The sequence below is a fragment of the Drosophila novamexicana genome, unplaced genomic scaffold, assembly GCF_003285875.2.
Source record: "Drosophila novamexicana strain 15010-1031.04,08,12 unplaced genomic scaffold, DnovRS2.1 tig00000072-arrow-arrow-pilon, whole genome shotgun sequence".
In the NCBI taxonomy this organism is placed as follows: Eukaryota; Metazoa; Arthropoda; class Insecta; order Diptera; family Drosophilidae; genus Drosophila; species Drosophila novamexicana.
Window position 1 is genome coordinate 923,030 of NW_020824771.1, and position 21,704 is coordinate 944,733.

Consider the following 21,704-nt stretch of genomic DNA (forward strand, 5'->3'; position numbering starts at 1 on the left):
TTAAAAAAATAGCAAACTTAAAGTTCTTATGCCTTCGGGCCTCGTTTTAACGTCTACGTATTTTGCTCATTTTCTCTTATTTTCCAATTTTGTTTTTTTTTGCAGCACCAATGCATAATGTTCAATCATTGAAATTTAATACCAAAGTTGTTAAACACAAAGGCCAGCAAATCAGAGAAAAGCATTAAGTGTAAAGCAGTGCAAAGGAAATGAAATTGTAAACAACAAAAGCACGAGAAAAAAACACAAAAAAAAGCCAAATAAAAGAGAAAATACAAAAAAAATCTATCAAACAAACCATAAAAATCAACTAAATGCCAAAGCGACGCAATAACAGAACTAAAATCTGACAACGAGAACAACGGCAACTGACAAAACGAACGAACCGAACAGACCAAAAGGACCCCATCCAATACACGCACGCTCCCCAATTGAATGTGTGTGAGTGAGCCAAGGCTAAGACAAAGACAAGTGCAAAGAACAACAACAAGCTTGGCAACATTATCTACGACGAGCTGGCAACATTTACAACACTGGCAACATGCTGCTGAGGCGCTTACAACACAGCGGCAGCAACAGCCCCGCCAGAGCGCCATCGCCCTCAAGTTCCCAAAAGCTAATCGGATTTACGAGACAACCTACAACAACAACAACAAGAACAACAACAACAACAACGTGGCTTTGGCCGCTGCTCTGCCTGACAGTTGTTGCTCATGTCAGCGCCCAAATAGGTAAGTGCCGTCCCACCTATATTATCTGGTATAATTATATCTATAAAAATTAAAAATATAATATTAATAACAATAAAAGGCATAGCTGCCATTTGCGTAGGTTGGGTTGGAAGCTGTGCTTCGCTAGATTACGAAGATTCTACCCACAGGCGAAACTCATTAAAAAACGAAATATCATTAGCATAATTATGCACATTTACAGTGCTTATACACACACATCGCATTCAATTGATAAATGCAATTGAATTTGCGGTTTTTGAAAACTATCGAGCAATCAAATTTAATTACGCATTTTACAAATTATCATTATAAACTGAATAGAAATTATTTGAAATGCGCCTAACGCTGGGCGCGTTTTAAGCCTCATTATTACCAATATTATTGCGTTGAATTTGGGCTTGGTGGCGAAATAAATATGTGTTTCGTGTGTCCTTGTAGACCTTATTAGATTCAATCTAAATATTTATAGCATGAACAGATAATCAGCCAAAATACTAAACCCTTTAAAAAAACGAAAGCTAGACCAATACACCTGTAGTTTGGGATATATACTTGTGGGATATATACCTGCGTCCAAAACATCACTATATCCTAATTAATTAATGCGGCTATTGGGCTTTAAAGGAGTAAAATTCGCTCCTGCTTCAACCGACTGCAACGTTCTTACTTGGTTTTCCTCACGCTATCTAGAATATATGATACATACATCGTTACAGAATACATGAGAGAGATCAAAGTAAGCCCCACCAAAATGAAAGAAAGTGCACATTATTGAGACTTATTTTTTCATATCGCCCAAAAGATATACAAAAAAAAATTTGACTTTAACCATGCACGCTTTGCCGACATTGCGAATTTCAGAGTCAGGCCCCTAGCTGAAAGAAAAAAGAGAATGGAAAAACACACAACAAGCTCATCAAGAGCAACAAAAAAATGTTGTTAGACCAGGGAAAAGGGCAAGAGCAGAAGTAGAAAGGGATATGAAAACGAACGAGACGAACAGGAAGCAAAACATGCAAAAGCTATGCAATTTTTTTGCGCCTCTCTTAAAAGCAACAAATTGTGGAAAATGAGGTGGGAAGATGCGCAGTGGACGGTGGGGAGGGGGGTTAAGTCACAGGCAGGCAGCGCCAAGGCTGAGCTCCTACAAATGCTAATGAACAGCATTTGTGGAAAGGAGGCGCACAACTAAATGAAAATCTACAGCGGTAGACAACACTTTTTTCTTAGTCTCCTTTTTGCACACTAAATTTAGACGCTGCCTGAGCTAAATTAATAATAATAACTAAAAAAAAAGATGTTGAGCGCAAGCGCATAATTAATTAATTAATTAGCCAGACGGTGTTACCATAAATCTAAGCGAACTAGAAGAAAATCTGTTAACAGATGCGCCGTACTTTAAATGCGCCTTGCCATTTGAAGTTTACCCTGTAACTAACATGCTGAAAGGGTATCCTATTTGGCTGAATATGTGTTCAATTAGAAATAGAAGCGTTTTTATCTCAGTCACGGGGCAACGCCTCGTCGTGCTTTGTACTGGTTTCTGACTGGTTTTTATAGACTTTTGCTACATGCAAAATGGAATGTTTCAATGCGGCTCGTTACGTTTTCATAGCCGCATAAATTTTGGGTGGATTCAGACAAAGACCCCTCATTTGTGTTACCAAAAACAGTCGCTCGAACATTTGTAACTTTGTTGTGCGAATCCCGACGTCACCCACCCCTCAATCGACATAATTAAAACAGCGGCAGCAGCTGTAGGACAACAAAACAAAGGCAACAAACTGCACTAACTGCGTTTTGTTCATTAGCGATCCACACACACACACACTCTCACACACACATGCGCACACTCATAAAAGGAGAGTGCATAGAATTCATATTCTATTCGCATATGCAACATGTAAATGCATAATTAATGCAGCTGAGGGTTTGAAGGCTCTGCGCATAAAGTGTTCCTGGATAGGGCAATGAATATGTCAGAGTGCAATAAGCGACAAATGTCGCCATTAAATGCTGCAGAATGGAACGAATTGAATGGTTACATAACATGCTTTGCAACACTTAAACTTGAAACAAAGCTGACAGCTATGAAAGCGGAAAGTCAAATACATGAGATTGACACATTTTTTAACACTGTCGAAACGTATTCGAAGCTTAATTATATTTTTCCAATTAAATATTTCGATGAATAAGAACCTTACCAAGTTTTGTAACTCTTGAAAAGTTCTCAAACTTTTAAACTAAAAACTTAAAAAAAAAACGACAGCTGGAAAAATGTGTTTTAACAAGAAAAAATTCACACGACAAAATTCATTTGAAAAGAGCTTAGAATATGGCGAAAGAAAATAAGCAAGAAAATCACTGACCCTTGAAAATAAATAATAATTACCAGTCAGGGTTAGGCGGGGGGTGGGACGTAACAAAACGAAAAGTGCCTCAAAGAGTTAACAAAAGGGGAGAACAAAAACCAACTGAGAAAAAAAATCACACCAATAATTATAACAAAAAAAGTTGTTAAGCGTTAATGTGGCGACGGCTGCAGAAGAGATGTGAGACTGAAACAGCGCGAGAGAGAGAGAGAGAGAGACAGAGAGAGAGAGAGAGAGAGAGAGACAGAGAGAGAGAGAGAGAGAGAGGGAGCATGATGGGGAGCCACGCGAGCTGACGCTGAGCAATGGGCAATGTGGAACAAACTTATTAAAAATATTGAAGAATGAGGCAAGCGAGAGAACATGTGGGGCCAGAGGGGGTAGAATGAGATGGGCGGGCGCAATTGAAATGAAATGTGACACGCAAGGCAACAATAAAAACAAACTACAAATGCAAAGAGGTGTGCATGTGTGTGAGAAAGTGAAGGTGGCAGCTATAAAGTAAGAAGTTGTTTTTTTTTTTATATTTTTTTCGTTGATTTAATTAAATTAAAATTGCGGCCAGCTCGTAGTTATTTTTGTTGCTGTTGCTCGTTTGTTAACTGTGGCTATCCACTTCTTGGCTTAAATATGCATTTCCGCGCCGGGCTTACTTTTTTTTTGTTTGAGCGTGCGAGAAATTGTGCATGGGAAATGCATTTGCGGAATGTTTCCGGCTCTTCCCAGCGACTAGCTATGCAGTTTTTCCCAGCTTTGTTCTTTGCCTGCCCGAGACTAGACAATGTCTTGTCTCTACTCTCGGTGGCCACCCACCCACTTGGCGCAATGCTTCGCTGCATGGGAAGCCAAATGACGATCAACATGAACAACAACAACAACAACAACAACACCCACGACAACGACGAGAATTTCTCAAAGTTGGCTTATTCGCATGTCTCATGACTCAGAGCAAAGGCACAACTCCGACTGCAGATGCCTTATGCTTTATGACGCAAACTTTTCATTAAACATTTTTATAGCAACAAAGCAAAAGAAAAAAATAAAATAAAATGCTGAAAAAGTCCTGAAAAAAATGCGCACAACATTCAAACGTATTCTAAGCGCATAAACTGGGCATAAAGAAGTTGTTCGCAGCAGGGCGTGGGAAAAAAGGGGCGCGAATTCTTCACACGTTTAGCATAAAGGAAAATTTTATGTAGAAACTTTTGGTGCCGTTTTTAATGAAAATTTTTTGAGTATTCTGATTTTGTCACGCATTGCAAAAAAAATTGTAAAGTGAATATTTAATCTGGAAATGGCCCCCAAAGAATCAATTTATAAATCGTACTTCGAGCATATCACATAATGTGCCAGCAAGGGTATTTCAGCTTCGGTCATTTTTTTGTTTATTTAATTTTCGTTTTTTTACACCAACTTTTATATATGCATTTTTATGATTTTCATTAGAGTTTTTTGCATTTCTCGTAGTTTATGCTCCGCACGCGCTATTTAACTTTAGAGTTTCTGGAAATTTATGACATCTGTTCCATGTTTCATGTACAATACGAGCAGATAATGCTTTTATGCTGCGACACTTGCGGTTGAATTTTTCGTTCGTTTTTCAGTCTTTACTCGCTCAATTGACACTATCAATGGCTGTATAGAAAATAAGCCAGAAAAACGCTTTCAAAATGCTCTAAAAATAATAGACTTGCAACATTGTGCTATTGCATTTCGTGTATTTAACAATTTACAAGCAAACAAACATGCAAAAATATTTGTGAAATAAATGTTGTTCAGTCTGCTGTTCGGCTAGCATTATATCATTACGCTATTTTTATAGACCCTCCTCTAAAAGCGTGACGTGAGGCAGTCGTTTTCAGCTCCTAAAAGCTTTTTGAATTTACTGCAACATTTTAGTTTTATTATTTGCTTATTGCAATTTGTTTTTTACAGTTAAAATGCATAGCTTATGAAAATGGATTTTCTCAAATTGTCTGGCCTGCAGCTGAATATTTAATTTAGATTACATTTTTGTGTATTTCTCTCTCTTGTTAAAGTGTCAGATCTAATCAATCAATAGATTATGGGGAAACAAATACAGGCACACAGTCTCAATAAGTAAATAGATATTTACTAAAGAGTGTTGGAACATACACTGGGAAATTAACATTTTTGCTATTGTCTTTAATATTTAATACCAAATTCTTTAAATTTAAATTATGTTCCCAATTCACCGTTTAATTACCCCACGCACATTTAAACGAAGTAGAGTATGGAGAAAATACACACAGATAGATATTTACTAGAGAGTGTTGGAAAATGCGCTGGGAATTTAATATGTATGCCATTGTCTAAATTATTTAATACCAAATTCTTTAAATTTAAATTATATTTGCTATTCTTTAATCACCCCACGCACATATTTCACGACAATGGAATATGGATAGGATGAAAATACACACAGACACACGCTGGCAGCTTCACATGTTTGGCTGACTAATTTCGAACACCTGTTTCTCATCCAATTTCGCAGACGCTTAAAATCGAAATCCGAATCAGAGTCAGCCGGGCGTCACGATTGCAAAACGTACCAAAATATCTGCGAAACATACAGCACACAATTCGCGACATATCGTCAAGAGTATCTATAAAATTGAGCATGGGGTGAATGAAGATTGGTTGGGCAACTGGGCGTAGGAGCCGCAAGAGGAGTGAGCGCTTTGCATGTGTTGCCGATAATGTTTATGCTGTCAGTTACTGCTGCACATGACATTCAATTGCCACAAATCAAGATAGGACAACTAGCAGGAGAAGTAGCTGCCAGGATCTGTAAAAAAAAAGAGGAGCAAAAAGCAAGCAAATGGAGCAAGAGCCGCAGTTTGTCTCCAGAGTCTGTGTACGAGGTATATTATAAAATGACTGCCAAGACGGAAGCACACATGTCTCTCCATACATATATGTATATATTGTTTATTTTTTTTACACATTTCGCTGAGGGAACACGTGCCAATTGTTGGGTGTGTGTGTGTGTGTGTGGTACACACATTGTATCTCAGGAGGGGTAAGAAGAGATGTCGCACTGTCTCTTTGTTCCCTTTTACAAATCACATGCTCAGTTTATGCCACGCACACACGCAAATATATGACTCTGTATGTGAGTGTGTGTGGGAGTGTGTGAGTCAGATGTGTGACAACATCACATGCAGCATTATTGTTGCTGCTGTTGTTGTTGTTGGCGTGTTGTTATCATAAAATAAAAATTTACTTCTGTGCGTACGTGTGAAGGAGTGATGGAAATGGGGAAGAGCTGAACACGCATTTGTGCTTCTTGACTTTTAAAATGGTTTTTTAAATTTGCTTTGGATTTAAATATGACCATGAGCAGTGAGTTGTTAAAATCAGCTCAAGTCGTATACATGTAATTTGTCTGATGAAGCAGTTAACAGCATATACAATTATGTAATGCTTAAGTTTAAGTCTTTATTGTATGACATTGTCTAAGAAACTTGTTAGTCTGATTTGGCAAGTATTCTTGTTATGCAATTCATTATAATCGACACACAACATTTCCCTATATTGAGCTTTAATGGATTTTTTTGGTGCTAAAATATTTAGTACATTTTACAAAATTTTAATATAAGCTTAACTATTCTTAAATAAGATATTTCTCGATGGAGTTCGGTTTTATTAAATTTAAATTTGATATATCGCATATAGGAAAAAAATAGGCTAAATATGACAGTGTATATTCCCTCATGTGTGCTTATAGAAGGTTTCTAATATAGTTATTCGATTCTAATCAACTTTCATAGATAAGAATTCAGACAATAATTCAGTTTATAGCCGACTGTTTCAAATCAAATCTGGGAGAAAGGAAGGGACTATATCGAGTGAGCCGTTGATCTGATGAAAAATACATTGTTAAAAGTACTTAATTATTAGATTATATGTCGATGTATGTCTTGTCATAGAAATAAGCGATTTATGTATTTGAATATTAATAACCGAATTGTTGGAATCGATGTTGGAATTTGAAAAAGAAAAGCTATGCTCGGAGCTTCGAAGGAAAACTTACGGAGTAAATGGACTGTCGAGAGTTGAAATAAAGATAGAGAAAACTATGAAAAAACTGCGGACTTCACATATACAGAGTTAAGGAAAGCCAAGTCTTCCTTTATGCATTACACATTTCGTGGCAATTTTCTAATCAAAGAATTAGTTTAATCGATGAGCTTAGTGAATGCCAGCAATGAGATCTTATAAATCGGTTTGCTTTCGCAACACATCCATAGTTCTAAGCTACTTACCTACTTAAGCAATTGTTTATGAACGTTAACATGATGTTTACCTTTTATAGACAGCTCAAATCAACAATGCACTTTGAGACCAGACCCTCAACAAAGCGAGAGCTTTTACTATGCAGCAGTGGGGGGTTGGAATTGGGCGGCATTGCGAGACAAATACCGAAACGCAAATTAATTAAAGCGCTAATTGAATTGTTGCTGCTGCTGCTAGTGACTGGCAACCGATGCTGATTAGGGCCAAAACGAAATTGAATTGACCAAAGTCAAAGCGCAGTGTAAGCGTGGGGAGAGATCCAGCTGTAGATTAGCAGGCAGCTCACAGCAAATGTTGGCGGACTGGGTGACAGCCAAGCCGCAATTAAATTTCCCAGTTCAAAATAAAATTAACGACCATTAAAAGAGAACTTGACTGAGCTAGATGAGACTTGGGACTGCAGCAATTTACGAGCGGGTCACTCGGTCAACAGTTGATTGTGTGTGTGTGTGTGTGTGTGTGTGTGTGTGTGTGTACTTGTGTATGTGTCTGTGTGTCTGCTATGTGTAAGCACGTTAATTAAACGCAAGGATAATTATAATGTGCATAAGGAAATGGTTTTGCAGTGCGGCAAGTGGCATGTGTCTGAGGCATGTGGCAGCAAGAACAGCAACAGTGGCGAAATGTGATTGAATTGCTAAGTGGCAAGCACCTCATTCAGCTGGGCGCCTCATATGCTGGGCGTGTCAGGAAGCGCACTCTCTGCATAATTATGCTGCATTACAAAATGGAGCAGCCAGGCAAACAGCAGCCAACAATCTAACCAACCAACAACAGCAACAAACAACAAGTTGTCAACGCCTGTGACTTCAGCACGACGACTCTTTGAAGTGTCTGTGGTGTCAGCAAGTGGCAAAGCCAACCCAAACATATGCCCAGGCACGTAAATGAGGCCAATATGGCAACACTTCAACAGGTCGTCAAGAAAAAAGCGCGGAAATACAGCAAGAAAGAGCGTCTTTCTTCGGCAAGCCGAATCTGAAATGCTCTGCTAGGCAAGTGGGTTTACTTTTGAGCTAAGTGTTAGGAAATTAAGTAAATGGTAATTTTCCGACGTAGGATTCTTATAGAGCTATGTGATAGAGTATTCCCTGATTAGGTCAAGATATCTTGTAGAATAAAATAGTTTTTCTATACTATACTATATTATATAGTTATCCAAACCTGCCTGTTTCCTTCTAAATATATACTACAGCAATAATAATATCCTACAGGGGTAAAAAAGCTGCTGTAAAAGTTTGCCGCAAAAAAAAGGATTTTCTGAGAATATATACGATTTATATGGATTAAAATAACGTAGAATTTAAAAATTGACATTAAGAATCCCAAAGAAAATATCTATTCTCATATTCGATTATCTATTCCAGTTCCTTAAAGCATTTATATTATCTTTAACGCAATTTAAAGCATTTTAAATATCCCACACATATTTTCAAAAGGGACAACTAGGTAACATTTTGCTAACAAAAAATTGATTTCTAAATATAATGAATTTAGAGACAAAACTTTTTTATATTCAGCACAAATAAAGACTAGAAAGTTATGCCGCTGAAAATCGGTTTCGGTTTCAACAAGCCCTTAGTTAAAGAGGGCTTTTATGCTTTAATGAAAGTTGTGAAACAGATCAGAATAATCCAAGTACGTTAAGTATGTAACCATGTTAGATGGGAAATTGAAATTAGTTGAAGCCGTGCGGGCATCCACTCGGCAGACTCCAGACTAGACAACTACCAGATGCAGCAGACAGCAGCCACTTGATTCTAATCAACTCAGTTGTCTGTGGACTGTCGGCTAACTGACTCACAGCCAGACAATTATGCCAAATAGATATAGAGACAGAGATTCAGGCAGACAACCAACCAACCAACCAGCCAAACAAGGCACAGTCTACAGCTGTGCTCCGGCCTGTCACTCTGCCAATTGAATATGCAAATTGGTAACGGCGACGCAGTCAATCCAAGCCCAGCCACCCAAACTCCGGGAGGATTCGTTCTGTTAACCAATGCTCCAGACAAAAATGTATAAAATAGAGGAAAAAATTAATAGAATTCTTATGAATATATATTTTACTGGGTAGGTTTGTTTTTTGTCTTTTCTCTCTTGAGAGAGAGAGAGAGAGAGAGAGAGAGAGAGAGAGAGAGAGAGAGAGCGACAGAGAGAGTGTTCTCCAGCTGCACATGTGCCTTCAATTCACGTATTTGCATTTTAAATTAAAATGTTTTACGCTTTTATTTTGATTTGTGCAAATGTTGGACAAGAGATTTGTAGATTGTGTGTAATTATTGTAAAAGTAACATGCTGAAGAGCTCCACAAATGAAGTGTCATTGTGTTGGGCTGCGCATGTGTTGCGCCTGGGACTCAAATATTTGAGTCCCCTGTGTTCATGCTGTTGACTTTGTGATGAGCTTGAAATGAAGCTTGAATTGGATTAGCATTGTGGGCAGATTGACAGCTCACAAAGAACTTAATTAATGAAGTTGTCATCTTAGCTGAGAGCCAGTTGAAAATATTATAAAATCGGGTTAGCAAGGCAAACTTTTCCATTAGGAAAACGTTTGACATGTTTGCGTTTTTATTGCTGTTTAAATTGTAATATATGAAAATATTCTTAAAATAGCTTTTTGATTATCTTATTTTAATGAAAGTTTAAATAAATCAACCAAATATTTGCACCCGACGCGAGCTTTAATGCGCTTGAAATCGAAGCAAGCTTTAATGAGCTTTCAATTGTTGAAGGAAAAAACAATTTATATCAAGTCAATTTAACTACGCCTAACTTTGAATCCTTACGCAGTGGACCTTTAGGATAGAAGCTAGGAGCTTTATGACTTCGTCTAAATCTACTTGTGGGTTCATTTGGTTAGCTGCTCTTGATAAAGTCTCCTTTGCCAGGTAAGCCTGTTGGGACTGCAGCTTAACATAACACAAATATTTATTTAAGCCAGCGCAAAAACAATCTTTGCTCTGCTATTTCAGTGCTCAAAAACACAAGAATAAAACCACAAAAATAAAAAGCAGGAAATAAAGTAGAGGCCACCATTGCGCTCGCTGGTGCCCTCGGGGCTTTGGGTTTTTGGCAGTTGCGGTTTATTTTATATTTGTTGGGTTTGGCGGAGGTTCTCTGTGCGTGAGTTGTCTGATAAATTCCAGTTTTGACAGTCGAATTAACCTGTCATGCTTCTGGTGGCACGAGTGGGCTCTGTTAAGATCACAAGCAGCAAAAATAATGTTGCATGTTTTGCGGCGCTGCGACATGGACAACAAACCAGCTCGTAAAACGCCGCATATGCAAAATAGAAAATAGAAAGAAGTGGAAAACAAACAATAAAAACCCAAAGCACATTTTCAAGAATTCGCGCCAAACTAGTGTCTCTCTTTTTTTTTTTTTTTTTGTTTGTGTTTCACCCTTTGTTCTTTTGACTTGTTGACTTGTCAGGGCCTGACATGGTGTCTGGTGGGTGGCATGATATAGGGGTTCTTGACATTGTATAAACTGTCATTTAGTTTGTACAACTTGACAGCTAACCATTCATTTTCGGCAACTGGAGAGCGAGTCGAAACAGTCGAAAAAACACTGTCTAATGTTTTGTCTGAAGTCAAGAGTTGCAGCTGCCACACAGTCTGAGGCAGCTCTCGAGAGGTGTCACACAAATTAAATGGTTGGCTGTCATTCAGGCACCAGCCCATAAAAAGAAAAAGAAAATAAACGCCCCCATACTAGGCTTGCTGCAGCTGCCAGGTTGCAGCTACTTGGCAAAAAATGAGATTCTCGCATGACTCACGCACCTGCAAACGTTGCAGCAGTCGCCGTGATTCCCTTACCTGGCTTTGACTCCCAAGTTAAATGGCTGCATTTTTCAGCCAAAGTGCAGCGTAAATATTTGCTAATGTTCCGTCAGCGTTGCAGCTCGTGCATAATGTCAGCCCAGCCCCCCTCTCAAACAAAGCCCTTTCCTTGACTTTGATTAAATGCAACGCGTTAAACAAATTCTTGAGGCGTTTGCCGTTGCACAAAGTTGACGTCGCTCAGATTTGTTATCCCTACTATGTCCTTTCCCCGCATAAGCGTGAACGACAGTACATGTGTGTGAGCTTGCAGGTGTCCATAACCAGGTGAATTCGCAAGTTTTTCGGGCTGCATAACTATTTCTATGCATAAATTAGCGCAAACGGTAAGAGGAAATAGTATTAAACTTGGAAAACGAAAACGTTGATCTTAATAATGCTGTTGAAATTAAACGTACCGCTAAAAAATAATACAATCTAAAAAAAATCCCTTTATGTTCACAGATTTTTTTAAAACTTTATAACTTCCCATGACGCATAAGTACTTAAACGGAAGCAAATTATGCATCAAAAATTTAATTTCCCTTGTAACTCGAGACTCCAAGCTCATTTAGCGACAAAACGGTCCTCAAAAAATACTTAAAAATTAATCAAAAGCAGATAGGAGTACAAAAAAACGTATCTCTCAATAGAAAGTATTGGAAGGAATAAAATTTAACAAGGGCAAGTTAACGATAACTAAGCTACATGTAAATTCTAAAAAAGCAATCAGAAGCTTCTGCTCTCTAAGCCTGTAACTCACTTCACAAGTCTAACTAAGCAAACAACTTGTCAGACCTATTTTGATTTTGTTTTCTGCTTTTGCTGTTGGTCAACTTATTTTACACCGAAGAGAGGAAGCAATAAAGGAAGCCTTAAAAGGGTGCTGCTGTTGCCATTAGTACAGTCCAGAAGTTGCAACCACATTGCAAGCAGCAGCAGGCATACGACTTATTATGCATGTATGTGTCAGGTAGCGTATTAAATTTCGCTTTCAAAATTTGCCAACTGTTCGTTACTGTCGACAGTCGTCGGTTGGCCGCTTACAAATTGCATCTGCTCATTGATTTTGTGGCATGTTGCAAGCTAACAGTAGCTCCAACCATGTCCAACAACTGTTGGCAACAACTGTGAAGCCTTGACATAGCATCGTGGCCAATTGTCGGTTGGCTTTCGTGGCATGTGCGTAGCTGACATGACGAGCTCGTATTGAGCCCATTTGAGTTGGGTATTTGGTATTGAATTACTAGAAAAGGGTCTCCTTATTATGTGCTACCTGACTGTTTACGGGGTCGAGAATCGGAACTGATTTATGACAGGTAAACGAAGTAGCTTGACCAAACCAGAGGCTACCAAGCATTCGCAGTCGCACAAGATTGAACGGATTGTGTTACAGTTGCAGCAATGACTAATGGTGAAACTAATATCCAACTGCCCTCAGGTAAATAAGTGGACGTGTTATTAATACCTCACATCTTATTACCAGAGTATGACAACATAAAATGTAATATAAATTGTTGTTGAATCATTAAACAATTTAAAGAAATTGTTATAGTATCTTTTAAATTCTGCTTGGCAACTTTTGACTGTTAAATTCTATGCTTCAGTTTTGAATTTTTCACTTATGCACAATTCATGTTTTACGGAAGGCCGGTAAGCTTGAAAAAATGCACTCAGTTGCATTTATTTCTTATACAACAACGCATATTAAATAGTATTTTCATATAATTTCCAAGCGCTTTAAAAATATACAATCTAAAGAGAGTGTTAGAGACAAAGAGAGAGAGAGAGAGAGAGAGAGAGAGTGAGAGGAAGATCGTTTTTGGCAATTGCAATTGCAATCTCATTTGAGGCTCTTCGCTTTATAAGAAATGCTAATCGCTTCACACAATTCTTTGTCCATGACTCACGCGGCGTATGTGTTATATTTTCTAGTTCTCTATTTATAGGGCAGACACTTTCAATATGCAATGTACGCAATTGCAATTGCTGTCTACTTTATAGCTCTAATTGTTGCTGCAGTTAGTTTGCTTTTTTATTGGTGTTCCAAATTGGTTTCTTAACATCGAATAGAACAAAATGCGCTGCAAGTGCGTAGCACATTTCATTCAAAGGCAACTTAATTTTAGACACGTGACTCATTCACACTGAGCTATTTAATCGGCTAAGGCAGTGGATTTCGTGGCTCTCGATTCGTTTTGTACATTGAGTACTTAAAGTAACTCTCCACTTCACAAATTCCAAATTCCCACTGCTCGTAGCCCATTGTAAATAAATCATTTTACTGGCTGGCATTATTTGCCACTTCAGCCATAAGCTTAAGATCTTAAGATCCCAAACAAAAACCACATTTGTTGCGGTTGTTGCAATCGGCCGCCCGCCCTCCCACATTCAAGCTCCGCCCCGCTGGCAGCAGCAGGTGATATGTGTACTTAAGAACTTAAAAACTTGGAAGCGAGTTTCGGTTTGCTTTTCGAGTTAAGAAGTTGACGCTGTGTGTGGCTGCATTAAAGTTTTACTTGAGGTCAAGTTGCCGGCGTCCCAAAGTGTTGACACAGCTCTCAATTTGTAATTTGTCCAACTTCACTAAGTGGGCGGCGTGGGCGTGGGCCAGATTATATTTGCATTAATGCGACACACATCAAAGTAAGCAAATAATAAAACAAACAAAAACAAAATGTATATATGTAGAACTTCTTGTGCTTGTCTTGGCCAAAAGTTTTCGTGTCGAAAACTTAAAGCCGTGCCAACATTTGGCGGCCAAATCCAAAAGAAAACACTTTTCCACTGAGAAAGAGAAAGAGCTTCCCCCCGTTTGTATATGTAAATATTATTAGAACGGGACGCAACAAAAGTTCAAACACATTTAAATTAGGCCTGAGCGCATTTTGATGATGCTTAAAACTTTTACAACAATTCTCTCGCTCACACGCATATCTCCCTTCCCCTCTCTCTCTCTCCCTTTCTCTGTCTATCGCTTGCTCCTTGTTGCAAACTTTTTGTAGACAACATTTTTGCTTGTTAGTTTTGTTGTTGTTGCAGAAACATGTTCCCATCATTATAATATGTAATGCTTTATTACAGTAACTTTTTTACGCAACATTTTGTCGTAATTTTATTTTATTTGTTTTTTTCTGTTTTTTTTTCTGATTTTTTTTGTCTTTGCACTCTATAAGAAAAACAAAGTAAAACTTCTTTAAATAAAGTTGTCAAGTCAGCGAATTCTGTGTTTTTAGGTGTCAAGAAGTGTGAGAATTTGTTTTCCTTTTTGTTTGTTTCGTCTTCTTAAAGATATGCATAATGGAAATGTATTAAATTAGCCAAAAATGAGATTTGCATAACAAATTCCGGGAGAGCAGGATGCTCAAAAGCTCAGCTGGACTTGACTTTAAACTAACTTTAATCAAAGCTACTCTCTGTCCATAAATGGCTGAATGTAAAGCTGTACAAATCAAGAGCGACATAATGATTTAGGCTTATCAATTCTGCTTTTCAGTCAATACAATTAATCTAATTTTAAGTTTTCACCTTGGCCCTAAGGTTTCTCTGGAGTTAAAAGGAAGTAAAGCTCTTTTCAAACTGAAGCTCATGTGTTAAGCTTATTAACTTCTTCAGTAAACACTATATATACCATATATATATATATATATATATATATATATATACTGCTTCTTGAATCATGTGCGGGCTCACAAATCCGCAACTGAACTGTAAATCGCTTATAGTTTTTTGTATAGCTGAAACCACATCAAAAATATATGAAAGACAATTGCCACAGCAACATTTAATACTGTCAAACAGAAATTGGCCCCGTTCACATTTTGTTGTCCCAAGTTGAATGTAAGCGGCTTTTACTTATCGTTTGACATTTTTCTGACTTGTGCAATACACACATACTCCCACAAACACAGAATCCTGCTACCCCCTGCTGGGAGGCCAACCAAGCTCAGCGAGTAAGTCCGCTCTGCACTTGGGCACTTGCAATTTTCATGTGCTGTGAGGCAGCTGTAAAAAATAGACCACAACAAAAAGGCTGCCAAGCTCAGAAGTCAACTCTTGCCCTCAGCGATACCGCAGCGAAAGAGTATTTCACCATGTGTATAGAACTATAAACAGAACAAACACGGAGAGTATTTCTCTGAGTATTAAAATTAAAATGGATAGAAAGCAAGTAAAATAGTTAAATTCTGGGAAAATCTATAAATTGAAGAGTTTTTGATAATTCCCTTTTATTCATAATTGTTTATTATTTTATTATTAATAAAAACCTTTACTAAAGCTTTAAGTGTGAAATAAGTGTATTAAATATACATATAGAAAACTTTTCCTACCCGTACGACATATTACTTCATTTTTAAATGAAAAACTTATAAGAATGATGTCTAGCTGCATTCACGACCCCAGCTAGAAATCATTTTCGCACTTGCTCTTCATTTAACGCTAGGCTTTGTTATAGAAAGAGAAAGTACTCTGCCTCACTCGCACTCTCTCTCTCTCTCTCTCTCTCTCTCTCTCTCTCTGGCTCCTGCTGTCTCTTTCATTTGGCCGCTTAATCAGCGCTTAAGTAGGAACTCGGAAAAGCCGCCAACCGTCAACCTTTCCGCACTTGCGCTCACTTGAACTTAATTTGGTGAGTGGTTTGAGCTCACGTCCCCTTACCCTAACCGTCTCCTACTAATGCCTACTGCCCTTTTCCTGGTGGGCGCGTCATAAACGTCTGGTAAAACAGTGGAAAACACAACGCTAGCAACACACGGCAATGGAGTGGGGACGGGAGCTCAAAGAAAAATATAACAACAACGTGGATGTGAACTCTAGGCTGGGGCTGGCAATAAAAACGCACTTGGCTCCACTCGAGGCAGCTCTCCCTTCAACAGTCTGTCGACTGGTTACCACTTCCGGCGGCAAAAGCAGTTCCTGCCACAGGTAACCAAAGGCAACCCCAAAATGTCTGGCTTGAGAGGTGAGTCGAGTCGAGTCGAGTTGAGTTGAGTTGAGCGTTGAACCAGCGTCTGGGAGCAACATATGCAAATTTAATATTTTTATTAAAAAAGTTTTTTGGACCACACAAAGAAGCAACAGACGAGGAGACAGCAGCACCACCGCCACCACACACTACACAAAGGATGGGTTGGATGAAAGAGAGATAGAGAGAGAGAAAGTAAGAGAATGAGAGAGAGAGGGAGAGTATATGTGTGTGTGGCACTGTCGCTGTTTTGATAGGGAAGCGAATTAAGTGCCGCGGTTTGAGCAAGTTTTTTTAAAACATTTTGTTCCCTCTCTGTCTTCCTATAAAAACAAGTTTTTTCTTCATGCAAAAATATTACCCGTGTCCCTTGCTCAACCCTTTACACAGCGACCCGCTCTGCTGAGTTTGTTTTGTTGCTCAGTTCGCTCTGTTATTGTTGGCGCTGTTTGTATTGTTAGTCAGTTTTCAGCTCCTTTTCTTCATTTTTTTTTTTCCCCCATGCATGGGGAGTTTGTACAAAATTTAAACTCGCAAGCGAAAAGCTTTTCTCTTGGGCTAAATCTAATTGTGTTGTCCTGGATACCTTAATGCTACCGATGAATGTCTGCTATCAGGAAGATATCCTGAAATCGAATCGCCTTGTGCTCTAAGTACGATCTTAGCTAACGTTTGCTTAATAAGGAAGCTCTACAGTCTACGGATCCTTAAGTTATCTAAACTTTGATTATCTAAATCCGCAAGAAATCAACCAAAGAGACAATCATCAGTGTAGCTCGTTGCTTTTATTATCTTTTGACATTCCCCTCACACTTTGAATGCCGCTTTGTGGTATGCCCCAACCCTTATTTATTATTAATTTCAAATTGAATTTGCATTAACATTACATTTTCAATTTGGGGCTGGCTGCACAAGCCGCAAGCTTGATTGAAAAATATATTTTAAGTGATGTAAGGAAAACTTTCGCAGATCCCAGAAGCCAAGAGGGACCTGCAGGACCTTCATCAACATTTAAGGTAATGACAACAGAAATGGGCCATAACAATAATGAGAATTTCTTCTTAACCCGAATGTGTTGCTCTGTATGGGGCCATAAATAAAACAAACGACACAAACGATAACCACAAATTCCATTAAAAATCCCATTCTCCATTCGGTTCATTGCTTCATTATGATGTGCTAGGTGAAGTAACTACCCTCCCTGCTCCCGGCACCATGCCCAGAGGACTAAAACTAACCACCTAGCAAATGTGTCTGCAGATAACCCAAAACCTAAACAGAGTAGTTCAAAATTATGTCACAGCTCTTTGGTTTGAACCAACCCCCCCTCCACCCCTCTCACCTGTCTGACCTCAGATACCCCTCACTGCACAGACCACTCACCTCAGCGGGGTGGTTGGGATTCGTTTGACCTTTGCTTTTGAATAAAGTGCTGAAAAAAAAAAAAAAAACAAAACACCAAAATGTGCACAAAAAACCGAAACGAAATGTTGGGTCCCGAGCTCGGGTTCTGGTTCTGATTCCAGCCACACACAAAAATTTGTTTTTCTATTCTCAGGCTGCGTTGACATTCCCCGCTGTGTCGTTTTTCTCCCCCCTTATTCCACGATTTCCATTTCGTTCGTCCTTTCGTCGGGTTTTGCCAGCTCTTTATTCGCTCTTTATTTTCCTGTTGTTCCAAGACCTTGTGACTTGTGCATAAATAAATTTTCGCATGTTGGCAGCACATTTGGCTGGCTGACTTCACGTCTCATCGTGTTCCACTATTTCCCTTTTGCTCTACAATTTGAGTTTCCTTTGTATACTCTTGCGAAAGGTATCTCAATTTTAGGACGACTTGAGTAACGCCTAGTAGGGAACTTTGTGCAGGCAGCACATCTGTCGAAATCGTTAGAAATAAACCACTCTATAATATAGCTGACTTGAATATGCTGAAAATAATATGCCTTCTTTTTTCTATTAGAAGAATAGGTTTTTCGAGTTCCAATATTCAGCTAACATATCCGTTCGTATCAGATCTATATCATATGGCTCATGGGGCCGATAATCGAACATAATTATAGATGAAAGTCTGATTTTAAAGGGGATTTAATCTTCGGCGTGCAGCTCTTTATTTTGTCCCGGGCCTTCTCAAGTTATAATAATGTTTTTCGGACGTAATTACACTTTAGCTGCGAGCATGCTTAGGTTTTAAACTGTGTCACCGGCTCGTTAGTTCATTTTCTTTTCCTGTTTCGCTAAGTGTTACGAGTCCAAGTTCTGTGTAGAGACTGGGACTAGCTACACAATGTCAAGCGTTGATTGATTGATGGAGCTGTGCCATACTCTGAATTGGGTTGGGGCAAAGGGTTGACCTATTAGTGGGAAAATTGAAAAACTAATACAGTAATGGATATTCGGCACGTTTTCTAATCATATATTTTTTCTATCCCTTTGCAGGTAAGCTTGCTTAACACGAGAATTACATAGATAATTGTAACAAAAGAAAACTGAGTGAGTAATTTTGAATGCATTCTGGAAGTTTTCGTTAAATGTTTTTTGTTGAAAACAAGTTTGACGGCGAATAAAAGAGGTTAAAAAGTTCAAGGCACAATTTAAAGCTGGAAATTGCAAACCTCAATTGAAAAATTATATTGCTATGGTTACCCCAAAAAAAAAAAAATAAAATAAATAAATAAAACACCAAGTATTCTAAAACATTTATCTGCCTGCAAGGTCTCAGCAAGCCTTCTGCTCGCTCAGGTCAAGTATATGTTACACTTTAGCAGCTGCCCCCTCTGCTCCCTAATGCCCTGCTATCAGTTTGTAACCATCTGCAAGAAAGAGAGAGAGAGAGAGAGAGCGTCCCACAGTCGGCGCTCGAGCGGAACGGACAGACCAGAAGGCTGCAGCAACAACATTGTAGAAATGTCTTCCGGGCTTGCAATTGGCGCGTTACGCTTCAAGTGTGGCAACTGTTTGTGGGGAACTGACCTACAAGGGGCACATGAACTTGCGACTTTTGGCAAATGAGTTGCCCTCCCTAACTGCCTACCCCTCCTAACCGCTAGCCCCTATCCATCGGCTTGACAGTTTGATGCAGTTTGATGCCAGCGAATGGGCAGCGAAGCATCACGGGCAACGAGTTCCCAAATGTAATTATTGAGCTGCGCAACAACAAGAACTTGCAATGAAGTGGTAACAAGTGTTGTTTTGTAGCTGCTGTTGTTGCTGCCATAAAACTGGGCATTGTGATTGTGGTTGGGGGTGGGGTTAATAAAGCCAACAGGCTGGGGCAGCATAAGCAACTGTTGCTGCAAGAACTCATAAATTTGAACACTTGCTCGACTAGAGAAAACTAAATAAGTTGTTGGGCAACATTAATGCGTGTATGCGTGTATGTGTGAGTTTGTGTGTGTATATTAAGTTGGTTATCAATTTGTAGAGAAGTGGGGAGGGAGGCATAAATTCCACGTTTATTTCGTGCCTGGACTTGCCTTAATGCAATAATAACGTATATTTTATAGACCCAAAGTTCGCCTCACACAACCAACAGCAGCGCGCGCGGCTGTGTGTGTGCGTGTGTCTTAATTTCGCACATTTACACAGCACTTTTGTGTCTCATTTTTCTTCGGGGCAAAACTTGCCTACTTTGCAGAAAAAAGAAAACGCAAAAGAAAGAAAATGAGGCGGAAGTGGGCTGCGTTGGGTTTGGGTGGGCTCAGCGTAAAGTATACGACGCGTAGGCCGAGCGACAACAACTTTTGCACGTACGCTGACTTGTTGCCCACAAGTGCGTGTGTGTGCGTGCGTGTACGTGTGCATTATGTGTGTTCTGATAAGAGTCATTTCGTGTGTGTCTGTGTGTGTGCGCGTAGCAAATTGAAATAAATCTTGACAAGTGCGCTGCGTACATTGCTTGCAGCTTGAAGCAAAACGAGTTTCTGGCCCCCAACCAGACGACGCGCCAAATTAATAACTAGGCAGCAAGACGTCACAGCCGCCCGCTGCCCCTCCCCATACACCCGCCCATCCACTAGATTAATTATGCCTAGAAGGGTGTGCGTGTGTGTGTGCGCGCGGCTCTCCCTCTGATATATTTGAGCACGTAAATTGCCTGCTTTCGGGGCAGGCAGAGCCGAGAAAAAGTGAGTTAATAATTTAAAAACAAATGAAAGCGAACAAAAATAACCGTCTACTCATTTGCCGAAAGAGACATCAAGTCTCGGACAAGTCTTGGGGTATTCCCTGTCTCCGTGTTCACAAATACAACAAATGTTCGGTAGAGATAAGCAGAGCGGGCACAAAAGTTTATTTATTGCATTGTGAACTGTGAGTGGGCAGTATTTCTAAGCCTCGGTATTATGTTAACAATAGCACGGGTAATTCAGAGTGGGCGTAACAATTTAGAATAGTCTATGCTACAAAAGCTTTTACAGAACCCGGTTCACTGGAGCACATTTTTTTTGTAAAAGTCTTTTGATTTTTAGTCTTAAATTTCTGCAACACACAATGTCCGGGTCTGAGCTTTAAAATAAATTCTTGTTATATATAAAAATATGTACTTACCCAAAATTTCACAATAAAAACGCACGACTATTTTATGGCCAACGCAGAACATTATATTTACATATCCCTAAAAAAAAATAAAAGCGAACGAGTGATTAATTTAGGGTAAGAGTATAAAAGAAACAAAAGTTAAATTGATTGCAAACAAAATAAACTCATTTTCAAAGCATACCCCAAAGTCTTACTTGAATTCATGAGAATCACATAGTAGGGCCATATTAAAAATAACATTTTTTATTTCCTGCGCAGCGGGGCGGTTGAGTTACCCGGGCAAAGAGTTTTATATATTTATTTAGTAAGGGAAAAAGTTATACAAAACAATTTAAATTAGTCTAGCCGGAAGCAGAAAGCAAGACACCTTATCCCACCCCGCTCTCTACAAATCTATCCGTAGTCATTCTGTCATCTTTGCGTTGAAAATGGTTCACCAATTAAAAATAAGTACTTTCATATTTGCTTTACCAAAATCAAATCTAAACATTTTAAAAATCCACCAACACGCAAACGTGATGCCTCTATAAATTAGCTTACGCTAAAATTAAAGTCCCAAATAATGTTATTTACGAAAAAAAAAAATAAGAAAAAATACTCGAATTATTATTTGAGGCCTCGAGTTTAGGCAGTACGTGAGGTTATGCCCACAGATAGAAATATGTAAAAACAAGAGCAAACGTCAGAAGTTGATGATTACCCACGGGCTGTCGCAAATCAACGCAGCTGCCAAGCAGTCCAGCCCAGCCGTGACCTTCCCAGGTGGGTGGCTAATTAAATGACAGCAATGAATGCGGGAGGAAAATTAACCTTTAATTTTTGATAAACAAGCTCGAGAACACACTCTAAAAATATGCAAACCGAATGAATGAATGCAAATGAAGTGGAGCCCAGCAGCTCCAGCTGAGAGCCAGAGAGACAGAGCGAGCGACTGAACGAGGGCGACAGAG

General features: G+C 39.0%; 1 protein-coding gene across 1 annotated transcript in view; it reads left to right on the forward strand.

Moving 5' to 3' along the window:
* Positions 1–21,704, forward strand: part of LOC115771379 — an 86,470-nt gene that overhangs the window by 19,424 nt on the left and 45,342 nt on the right. The window contains exon 2 of the mRNA XM_030717064.1: positions 106–731. Within this exon, the coding sequence (XP_030572924.1) occupies positions 542–731 (190 nt within the window). The 5' untranslated portion in view covers positions 106–541. The remainder of the gene's footprint in view (positions 1–105; positions 732–21,704) is intronic.